This window comes from Bos taurus, chromosome 13, assembly GCF_002263795.3.
Source record: "Bos taurus isolate L1 Dominette 01449 registration number 42190680 breed Hereford chromosome 13, ARS-UCD2.0, whole genome shotgun sequence".
Lineage (NCBI taxonomy): Eukaryota > Metazoa > Chordata > Mammalia > Artiodactyla > Bovidae > Bos > Bos taurus.
In genome coordinates, this window is record NC_037340.1 from 7,418,112 (window position 1) to 7,430,229 (window position 12,118).

Sequence of the window (12,118 nt, forward strand, 5' to 3'; positions counted from 1 at the left end):
GTGGTTTTGGAGCCCCCCAAAATAAAGTCAGCCACTGTTTCCACTGCTTCTTCATCTATTTGCCATGAAGTGATGGGACCAGATGCCATGATCTTAGTTTTCTGAATGTTGAGCTTTAAGCCAAGTTTTTCACTCTCCTCTTTCATTTTCAGTAAGAGGCTCTTTAGTTCTTCTAAAGAACTAAATGGTTACAGGTAATCTAAAAGCCAGTCGATCCTGTCTTGGTCTTGGCTGGCCTTTGCCAAAATCAGACAAAGATAAACTGCATGTGGTCCGAATGCAGTCTGGCCCGTCTCTGGACTTCTTGTCCAGAGTCTCGTGCGTGTGCTCAGGACCCCCGTGCTGACTGTCAGAGCCAGGCCTGCAGAAGAAGAATCAGGAATGGCTCCAGGCCCAGGGTCAGGAGTCTGTGCTGACACTGGGAGTGGGAGGAGGGGAGGAGGAGAATCCCAGAGGAGGACTGGGACAGCCTTGCCAAGAAACTGGAAGTGGAGGGAAGGGCAGGGAGCGGGAGCCGGGGGGTCTGGCTTTGGTCCTGGCATACTGGTTTCTGACACTTGGGCCAGCACCATCTCGGACCTCAGGATTTTCACCTGTGGAATAAAGGTCTGGCTCTTAATCTCAAGGGAGGCCACAGGCCTGCCTCCCAAGTCTCTGAGGGGATTCTTCAAACAATATTTTTTTCCACCTTCCTCCTATTGGTTGAAAGTCAAGGCCATAAGGACTCGAGTCCCTGAGGGGAGCAGGAGACATCCTCCACCACATTATGGCAGGAAGATGGCTGTCAGCCCTCGAGCAGGGTGAGTTCAGAAACGTTCAGCTTGGTTGAGGACCTGGGTCCCAAGACAGGAGGAGTCAGGATCGCCCTCTCGCCCTTGCAGTTGCTCAGTCTTCATGTTGACAGTTGGGAACTTGTCTTTTCAACATTACTTGGATTTCAACTGAAGCCAGCTTAACTTCTCAACAAAAACAGCTTCATTTAACCCGTACCAAGGTGCCATGGGTTGGCAGAGCCCTCCTTTTAAACTGGAATGTATTACACCTCTGCCAGGCAATGTGCTGAGGCTCTGATAAGCATGCTCAATTCTTTCATCTCCTCAGCTCTCCAGCAGGTAGATGCTAGTACTCTTGCCTCATATTTCAGATGAGGAAGCAGGTTCAGAGAGGCTGTGATGGCTGTGACCTTCCCCAAGGTCACATACATGGCAGAGCCAATGTGACTTTGGTTTTGTGTGGGATGAAGCATTTAATTTTATCACACTGCCTTCTTTTGGAGGTCAGAGCCTTCTGTGTGATGCCCCAGTCTTTTTTCTCTACATCTCTTCTCCCCCTTTTAAGTGTAGTATGTGCCAGCCAGCGTATTGGAACCTCCTCAGTCTCTGACACGCTCAGCCCTGCACTGGAATCTGCCCCTTGGAACCCCCTACCCTCCAAACTCTTCCGGGTCCCTTTCACTCTAAACTCACCTTCATCCAGTTCAACTTCATCCTGCCTTTTTCTCCTGGGCCATCTTGAACTTCTCTGAGTTCCATCTCCGTTAGCCCTTTATTTGATGTTCTTTGTCCACAGCTTCTGCCTTTCAGCTAAGTGTTCAACCCTTTAAATAGTAGCACTGCTATAATCAGGGTTCATTAGCTGCGGAGATGGCCCACATGGACTCACTGCCAGGCAGACAACAGGGGGATCCCTGTGAGCACAAGAGGCAATGGGACCCTGGAAATACAGGCAGTGGGGGGCACCAGGCAAGTTCAGCTTCAAATTTCAGGTATCAGCTCCTTGGCTGGGTTTCCAGTGGAGTCTGAGTGTCTCGCAGAGCAGGGGGATACAGTTTGCAGGAGGCAGGTGAGCTGGGAACAGGGAAGGGCTTGGTGCTGGAAAATAAGACCCATGCTGTGAGGTCACAGCAAGGCCTGCATCAGGATGGCTGGGCCTTAGATTGTAGGATGATAGTCTCTGGTTCAGGCAAGATGTCCAGCTGTCATTAGATACCAGGGTGGCCCAGGAGAGTGGTCAGCATGAATTCTGAAATCAGACCTGCCTGTTGAATCCATCACTGACCAGCTTATCTTGTGTTATGGTTCATGAGGACATGAACCATTCTTAGATTGTATGATGCCCAGCAGAGAGTAAGTGCCAAGCTTGGAAAGCCAAGCTCATAAGATGACTTACATGTGCAGTACAATAGCCCCCAAATTACAGTGTTACTAGGTCCTACAAAAGAAGATAAGCGTTGGAGCAGGGGGGAGAGGAAGAGTTTCCAGAGGTAAATATGGTTGGAGAAGCTGAGTCACACAAGATTCAGAGGGTATTTTTCCTATAAGATGCTTCAGAGTCTTCACTATGCCCACATTGTCGTGAATCTCCCACAAGAGGCTTTGTGTGCACGTGTGCTAAGTCACTTCAGTCGTGTCCAACTTTTGCAACCCTATGGACAGTAGCCCCCCAGGCTCCTCTGTCCATGGGATTCTCCAGGCAGGAATACTGGAGTGGGTTGCCATTTTCTCCTCCAGGGGATCTTCCGACCCAGGGATTGAACCCGGGTCTCCTATGTCTCCTGCACTGGCAGGTGGGTTCTCTACCACTAGTGCCACCTGGGAAGCCCCACAGCAGCCTATACGTTATGGCATCGTCCAGATTTAATGACCCAAAACCCCTTTATCAAGGGGCACCCTGCAAGACTGTGAACATATTTTGGGAAATACAGCCTAGCACAACTCCTGGCATTGTGAAGGCTTTTTGAATAATTTGAATAGTTGCAGGAAAACTTAATGTTCAGCTATGAGAATGCAATCACTTGCAAGACTTGTTTATGACCTTTCTCAAGGCAGTCCAGTGCAGGGATTAAAAGCACAGACTCTGGTCCTAGTTGTTCTGGCTGTGTGGCCTTGGACAAGTTACTTGACCCCAGTTTCCTCTTCTGGAAAAGAGGGAAGATGATACATTACCCTTCAGAAAAGGTAGTTGTAAAGATCTAATGAGTTAATAATACATTTGGTTAGAACAGTGCCTGGCACATTATAAGCATGATATGTTGGCTATTATTATCCCAGACAGAATGAATTTTAGAGAAGCTTTCAAGAACAAATTATTGACTGCTATTACGATGTTGAATAGCTTACCATTTGTCTTACATAAAATTTCCTCTTGCTCATACAAAAAGACTGATTAATAAACAGATACTGCTTAAAGTCATTATTCCTTTTTAAAAAAAGAATGTCACAGGACCTCAGACAGCTGTTTTGCATCTATGGCAAAATCCAAACCTGAAATCTAAGAGATTTGCTCTAATATTCTATTAGGTGAAGATTGAATATTCCTTTTTTCAGAAGCACTTTATCTTCACCTAGAAATTATTTTCTGATTAACAAAACACAAATTAGGATAAATCATTTCACACAAGCACACGCCACAAAATAATGTTTCCATATCGATCACAGGCACAAATGCTGAATGAATAAATTAATTAGGTGGAAGGAAAAAAAAGAAAGCTAAGAATTAAAATAATCTCATGGCCTAAAAAATTATTCTTGCCACCCATGGAAAGGTTTTAAGACATTTTCTGGTATAGATCTTAATGTTATACTGAGAGTCTGGATTGGAATTATAAAACTTTGGTGCAGTAAGACATTAGAGAAATCTTTCTTGGTTTGCAGTTGAGGAAACTGAGTCCCGCAGAGAGACTCATTTGCCTGAGGTCACTAGCCAGCCCTGGAGAGACAGGCCTGGAATGAAGATGTTCCCGAGTCTTGTCCAGCAACCTGAGGCAGGCCTGCTCATTCACACAACCCCAGCAGAGCCAAGGCCCAGCCATCGCACCCACCCGGCTGGAAGTGCATTTGTGAACGTCCCCAGCACAGCTCTCCATCCAAGCACCGAGTCTTTAGCGAAACCCAGAGTCGGTGCCTTACACTGAATCTGTTTAGAGCACACTTCCGTGTCGCAGGCCACAGTAGACCTCGACCTAGGCTCTGTGGCCTGGCTCCCACCCCCAGAGATTTCCGTTTAATTCAGCCTTGGGAGTTTTAAAAGTTACAGAGCATCAGCTTTCCTAAGGCGAGAAAACTGTGAATCACAGATAAACTCCATCGTAACCTCCCTTGTGTTGTAGTTGGGAACTCTGAAGGACCAGCTGCTGTGCTGGATATAAAAACATGAGTCACTGTGCACTTCGTGACGGGCTTGTGCTGAGAGAAGGGGGTGAGCTGGCCCAGGCTGGGCGTGAGGAGGGGGGTGTGGACAAGTTGGTCACCCAGTGCTGACTGAGGAGCCCTGGATACTCAGGGATGAGAGGGTCGACCCTGCGCCCTCACAGGGCTCGCGTGCAGCTGGACTGGCCGCAGGCCACAGGGAAGCTGACACAGCGTCTTTTCTTGCTACCAAAAGTCCTCTGACTGAGACACGTGCGGGAAGGCCCTGTGTGTAGGGCTCGGTGGTCAGTCACCAAGTGGCCGCGCAGGTGTGGGCGAGGGAGCTGCTACAGCCCCGGCTCTGGAGGAGAAGCCCAGAAACAGACGTTTGAATGATTCAAACACCCTCAACCACGCTTGCTCTCAGAGCCTTTGGCTCTTGTTCACTTGGAACAATGAGCTGAAACAGGGAAGATGAGCTCACCCTGGTCCCGCTCCTAGGTTTCAGGCAGTGTCCGCGTGACACAGCACACCGCCGGGTCGTCTCCCTTTGTGCCCCGTCTGCAGCTATTCTCACAAGCTTTACCTCGAAGGAGCTCATTCTTCAGCCGGTCTTGGAGCCAGGGCTCACCGACTCTACACTCCCCTTTGCATTTATCCCATCTCTGATGTGCTCGCATTCCAGACACCTGTGAGAGAGAACTGCACGGCCAGCCTATGCATTAGGCCCTGGCCTGAGCTTTAGATGTTGCCTGCTCCTTCCTTTCACATTTGTAAAGTAGGCTTTTATTGTTCCTTTGGAAATGGAACTGTCTAGTAAGTCAAGGAATGTGTGCAGGAAATTCTAAATACTTGGACCCCAGACAGGCCTGCATAGTTAATGGCCAAGGAAAAACTATGGCTGGCATGTGGATGTACAGTGTTCACAAAGCATCTGTGAAGTTAGGCTTACTGAAATCTCACAAATCTCCAGTCAGGTAGGAGTTAATCCCATTTGATGGAGGAAAGATTGAGGTTTGGAGAAACTATGCCCAACGTCACAGAGCTACTAAGGGGCAAAGCAGGACCTCAAACACAGGGTGTTTGGTTCCAAATCCGTTTCACACTCCTTTCTGATTATGATCAACATTATCAATGAACTCTCTTCCTGTCCCTAGTCTGGGTTTTCAAGTAGGCAAGTACAATCTTTTCCTGCCTAAACACCCAGCATTTTGGCTGGAGAACTACCTCTGGGCACTGAAACCACACTGATTGTTATCACCTCAACTGTCCCCATGTTCCAACCAATCTGCCATGAGCTTTTAGAGAATATTAACAGTTGCCATTTATGGCAACTAGAAATTCATTCTAGATGCCAGACCCTGTGATAATTCCTTTACATACATTATCCCATTAATCTTCATACCAGCTCCCTAAGATCTTGAAAAAGTAAAAAAGTCATTCAGTCGTGTCCGACTCTTTGTGATCCCATGGACAGTCTATGGAATTCTCTAGGCCAGAATACTGGAGTGGGTAGCTTTATCCCAAGGGAAAAAGATGAAAAGATCAATCTTTTCGTTTTGCAGATCAGGAAACAGGCTCAGTGAGAGTGAGATTTAAGCCTGGCCCTTGACTTCAGTTGTGGGTCTCCTCACTTGTCTCCTCCCCCCTGCCCCAGCCCTGGGCCCCAACCCTGCCTCATCCATCAGGGGAGACAAAGTGCCAGGCCCTTTACCTTCTGTCCTTGGAGGCTTGTACCATTACCCACTGTGAGTACTCCACAGGGGAGTCCCCAGGGTTCCAGTGAGGAAAGGAAGAGAGGGGTGCAATGCTGGGCAGACCCCAGATGGTGCTGTTCACTACACGGCTGCTAAGGGAGCTCAGACACTCCCCGGTGAGGAGGCCGAGTCAGTCTCCGGACACAGCAACGCCATGAGGAAATTTGGTTCATCAGAGATAGACTGGTTCACCAGGTCATTCCCTCAAGATAACAGTCTGTTTGTAATATTTGCCTTTCTCAAATTCTGAGGGATCTGTGTTCTTGCTCTCCCCAAACTCTCCCTTCTCCCAAGTTCAGTATGTCTGCAGAGGCCAAGAAACAAACCCATTTGTCCTCTCGAAAGGGGACAGGTTGTCACAACCACAGGAAAATGGGTGATCTTTATCTCTAACTCAGGACTAGAGCCTGGAGAAGGAAATAGCAAGCCACTCCAGTATCCTTGCCTGGAAAATCCCGTGGACCAAGGAGCCTGATGGGCTGCAGTCCATGGGTCACAAAGAGGCAGGCACGCCTGAGCGACTAACACACGGGACTAGAGCACCCCAAGACGAGAAGTTTGTAGGGGAATCTTAGCTGACGAGTCTCCAACAAACCTCTCCCCACAGGGAGTCACCTCAGCTAAGCAGGAGGTCTGAAACGGTTTCTTAGAGGACAGGCCCCAGTCTTTGTCCATTTTCCCTCAAGGCCCGTATAAGAAGTCAGCAGCAGGCCCCTGAGTCTGGGGGGGAAATTTTTTATTTAGTGAAGATAACCTGAAGTGGACTGGTTCCCATGGGCAGGTTTTCCTCTGGTCCAGATCCTACCCGTAGCGATTTCTAAGCAAGAAGATCAGCACAGCAACAATTAGGCCAATCACAAATAAATCCCAGCATGGTCCAATGGTGTTGTCCAGCGTCATCCATTTCCATCTCATTGTAAACTGCAGGCAAGAGACATTCTGTCAAAAATAAACCCAAGCCTCCCACTCTATTCAGAACATCATCTCCCCCCATCTCTCTGCCCAAGAGTTGCTCGTTGGAGTTTCCAGAGATTTGGGACCTATTTGAGACAAACTTACATTAAACAACAGGATATCTTGGAGCAAATGCACAGTTTCCAATTTCATGAGGGCCAAGAACACTGGTATGTGAGCATCCGGACTTGTTTGAGCAGCCATGTCGTATAATCTCCTGGCCAAGTGAATGTCCTGGAAATAGAACAGCCCATACTTATTAGGCACAGATTCTTTAGGAGTAATTAAGTGAAAGCCACTGTTTGAAATTTATCTTTGGTAGGTCTGAATGCTTCCCCAAATACCCCCTACCCCAGGATGCTCATGCCTTAATCCTTGGAACCTATTAATAGGTTATGGGGCTTCCCTGGTGGTCTGGTAGCTAAGACTCAACTTGGAGGTCCCAACACAGGGGGCCTCGGTTCAACCCCTGGCTGGGCTACGAGATCTCACATACTGCAACCAAGAGTTTGCGTGTCGCAACCAAGATGCAAATAATTAATTTTAAAAAGATAAAACGTAAAAACAAGATTGCTAAAGCCTATTAAAAATTTTTTTAAATGAATGTTAAAAAATGTTATGTTACAAGGGCAGAGCAAATTTTGCAAATATAAATAAGGTTTCAAATGTTACGATAGGGAGATTGTCCTGAAGGACCTGGTGGACTCAATGTAATCACATGAGCCCTTAAACACTGAGTTTTCTCACAGAGCAGAAGAGAAAGGCAGAGAGATGTGGCAGAGGAGAAGTCAGAGGTTCTAGGCATGGGAAAGACTCAACTTCCTGTTACTGGAAGGGCCCCCTGGACAAGAGAAGGAATGTGGACAGCCAGCAAGGAAGTGGGGCCCCCAGTCCTATAAACGCAAGAAACTGAATTTGGACAATGATCTGATCAAGTTTGGAAGCAGATTCTTCCCCGAAGCCCTCTGTAAGGACCACAGCTTTGATTTCAAGTTTGCAGACCCTCTGCAGAGGGCCCAGTAGAGCTCACCTAGACTTGTCACCTACAGAAACAGTGAGACAAATGTGTGTGGTTTTAAGGCATTGAGTTTGTGGTAATTTGTTACGGCAGCCATAGAAAATCAACAGAGTCTCCAAAGAGCTTTCTTGGTATCACTGAGCCAGAGCTATGATTCCAATTAAAGGAGCAGGAGGGCAAACGCTAACAATACAGCTCCCAAAGCAAATGGCAATACAGACAGTGATGAGCATTTAAACTTCCTCCTTCTCTTCATGTACTTATCATACTTGAAGGTTTGGGATTTGTTAATTCATTGTCTCTAAGTCCTTGAAGACAAGGGTTTGAACTGCCTGTTTGCCCCTGAATTCCCAGTGCCTAATGAAGTGTCGAGTACATGGTAAGTCTTTGATAATACATCAAATGAGCGAATAAATGAGAAATGAATGAACAAACTACTTTGGCTCTCAGGCTGGAATTTGATTCCATAAATGACATACTATATTTTTAGGACCATTTCTTCCCATTAAATTATGCCATGACAGATCAAAATGGGTTTCTCTTTCATTTTCACCTACTTACGGCTTGTTTTTTGCTTGCTTTGTAGTTGTTTTGTTTCCCCAAACAGAATAATGAAAGACTAAGTAGAATTTAAAGGTCTACTCTTTTAAAGGTCTACTCTGCCTGGGTGCCTGTGGATTATTTTCAAGAGAAGGGGAAGGAGAAGAGTTTTTCACAAATTGTAGTCATCCTGTATATCTCTGTCTCTCTTCCATCTCCCAGACTCCCATTACACAGGCCTTAATAGTTGTGAATCCTGAAGCCTCGGCTAAACACATTTCTTGGGTGGTGTCCTCTCAGCTGTGTTCTGCTTGTCATTTCTTAAATTTTTCCAAAGTTTTGTGGACTGGTAAATTTATGTTTGAGAAAGAGGAATAAGGCCTGCTTAACATACTTAAACGGAGAAGGCAATGGCAACCCACTCCAGTACTCTTGCCTGGAAAATCCCATGGACGGAGGAGCCTGGTAGGCTGCAGTCCATGGGGTCGCTAAAAGTCAGACATGACTGAGAGACTTCACTTTCATGCACTGGAGAAGGAAATGACAACCCATTCCAGTGTTCTTGCCTGGAGAATCCCAGGGATGGCAGAGCCGAGTGGGCTGCCATCTATGGGGTTGCACAGGTTCGAACACAACTGAAGCGACTTAGCAGCAGCAGAAGCAGCAACATACTTAAAATTCAGGAGACTGTTCAGAACAAATCTTTCTGGCAACAGAGAAAATGGATGTTGTAAAAACTCTAATTTGTGTCTCTAATTTCAACAAATTCAGTGGCTGTTCATTTGAAAACATCCTGCAGATGATAACAGTGGTCACCCCCGACACGTGACAGGCATATTAACTTGAATGGGACGTTCGGAAAAAGGCAGCCTGTGTCAATATCGCAGGCATTCCTTCTTATTTGAAGCCAGCAAGAGCTATTAATTCATTTCTTGGGGCACAAATATCACAACTGAGTCACTTCGCTTATAATAAAAAATAGCAGAGAAGTACCACCATTCAAGTGGGATGAGCTGGCTCCTGGCCAAGGCGGCCTCACCATTAGCAGAGGGGGTGGGATGGGATACGAAAGTCTTTCTTTAAAATTATCAGAGAAAGAAAATCCTGAACGTTTCTGGCTAGTTAGGGCAACTCATAGAAAGAAAATTTTATTACTAGACTCTGGAAAGACTCCTTGTTACTTGATCTTATTTAGTAAAAAAAAAAAAAAAAAAAAAATCAAAATCATTTCCACACAAAAATTCCCCTTGATAAACAGTGCTTTGGTGATTCCCAAGGTTCATTAAATACGTCCATTGCACATCTAGTCCACTTACGTTTAACTTTTCTGTGGTACACTTGAGTTTATTTTGCTTTAAATTCACTGATTAGGAGATTATATAAACCGATCTATAGACTTCTCAAATGTTTCTGACTATAATGTCAGGTGTGCTGAAGTCCTGTTCAATGCTCACATGTTCAAAAGTTGCTCACAACTCAAAGATACAGAATTCTCCAGCAATAAAATATCTGGTTTATGAAAATTGTTCAATCACATGATGCAGGGGCTTTCCAGCCCAGAATTTTTACTACTACTACTACTAAGTCAGTTCAGTCGTGTCTGACTCTGTGCGACCCCATAGATGGCAGCCCACCAGGCTCCCCCGTTCCTGGGATTCTCCAGGCAAGAATACTGGAGTGGGTTGCCGTTTCCTTCTCCAATGCATGAAAGAAAAAGTGCAAGTGAAGTCACTCAGTCATGTCTGACTCTTAACGACCCTATGGACTGCAGCCCACTAGGCTCCTCTGTCCATGGGAGTTTCCAGGCGAGAGTACTGGAGTGGGTTGCCATTGCTTTCTCCGCCCAGAATCTTTGGGTGTCATCAAAAATTTCTTATACTGAGACAGAGATAGTTTCTTTAATAATCCATTCTTATTTTCTTATTATAAATACGTTACATTAGTGGAAACTTTGAAAATATAGAGGTGAACAGATGAGGGGAAAACTCCCACAATCTCACTGTACAGAGGTAAGTACTGATATTCCACACACATCCTACCAGCATTTCAGTGTTTTTATATTCATATATACATATTTTTAATTTAGGAATTTTTCACTCTGTATGATACTTTGTCTTCTGTTTTCTTAAGCTAACAATGTATTTCAAGCAATATACCACATTCTAAGATATTTCATTAGTCTATAATATTTGTATTTTTAATGGTTGCCCAGTATTGCATAATAATCGCTGCTGCTGCTGCTGCTAAGTCAGTTCAGTCATGTCCGACTCTGTGTGACCAAATAGACGGCAGCTCACCAGGCTCCACCGTCCCTGGGATTCTCCAGGCAAGAACACTGGAGTGGGTTGCTGTTTCCTTCTCCAATGCACCAAAGTGAAAAATGAAAGCAAAGCCGCTCAGCTGTGTCCGACTCACAGCGACCCCAGGGACTGCAGCCTAAGGGGCTCCTCTGTCCATGGGATTTTCCAGGCAAGAGTACTGGAGTGGGTTGCCATTGCCTTCTCCTAATATTTATTAAATATTTACTGTGTAACAGCCACCACTGTTGTGGTGTCATTTAAACCCTATGACAATGCTATAGGGCAGATGATATTAATCCCATTTTAAAGATGAAAAAACTGAGACACGGAGAGCTTAAGTCACTCATCCAAATTCATATGACTTGTAAGTGCAGAGCTGAGATTTTACAGGTTTGTAAAATAAAAAAACTATTCATTCAGGCTGAGGAATTGTATCATCAGATTCTGTTCTCAAATGTTTTTTTGACATAGAGAGTAAGAAACACATGATACTTTATTTTTATTTTTGGAGTATTTTTCACTATTTTTTTGTTTTGATACTCTAAAATGGAAGAAAGCATATATGTTTTAAGATATTGACTAGAAAATCTATCCAAATTAAGACAAAAAGTGAGACGAAATTAGCCTTTGGAAATGAGTTTCAATATATTATAGTTAGACATACAAGATAACACATTTTTTTGGTTCCTGCAGGTAAAACAAAACCACATCTACTGAATAAACTACAAATAGATCTGTCAAAAATAAAAGTAATTATTGCATGAAGCATTTTTATTTCTCACTTGTCTGGTCTGACCACCTATTGAGTGTTAGAGCTGAAGCTTTAAACACCAGAACAGAATTATTTTCTGGAAAAGTCAAGTTAAAGTTAGATATTAAAATGGCCCTCTCAGAAATATGACAGGACAAAATACACATCTTTTAGAAGGAGTCATAACCTTTCTTAAAGCATTCGGACAGTAATTTCAAGTAGAGGATTTATTTTGCAAAAAGAGAACTATGTTCCACAACACGGAAATGAACATTGTTTTTCATACAAAGTTAAAAGCACATTATATTTCCTTCCTGACCACTTGCCCAGTCCCCATCTCTTCAAGAGAAATAAGTTTCATCTAAATTATTTCATCTGATTGATGATTGTCATTTACAACTTTATTGCTACCTCTGTCTCAGGTATTCCTTTGGAAAAAGTCTATGGATTCATTACATATTCTAATGTATTGTCTATAGATTATAAGATAAAGTCAAGCATGTATCTGCTGATACTTTTTAAGTTGACCTTTATACTTAGAAGCCACCACTTCTCTGGTGGCTCAGACTGTAAAGAGTCTGCCTGCAATGTGGGAGACCCAGGTTTGATCCCTGGGTTGGGAAGATCCCCTGGAGAAGGAAATGGCAACCCACTCCCGTATTCTTGCCTGG

General features: G+C 44.7%; 1 protein-coding gene across 4 annotated transcripts in view; it reads right to left on the reverse strand.

The window, feature by feature from the left end:
* Positions 1–6,599: 6,599 nt before the first annotated feature.
* The window catches only part of SEL1L2 (SEL1L2 adaptor subunit of ERAD E3 ligase), a 127,156-nt gene continuing 121,637 nt past the window's right edge, over positions 6,600–12,118 (reverse strand). For all 4 annotated transcript variants that reach the window (XM_059892882.1, XM_059892880.1, XM_059892879.1 and 1 more), the window contains 2 exons: positions 6,944–7,072; positions 6,600–6,805 (listed from right to left, as the gene is read on the reverse strand). In XM_059892882.1, the coding sequence (XP_059748865.1) occupies positions 6,686–6,805; positions 6,944–7,072 (249 nt within the window). In that variant the 3' untranslated portion in view covers positions 6,600–6,685. The remainder of the gene's footprint in view (positions 6,806–6,943; positions 7,073–12,118) is intronic.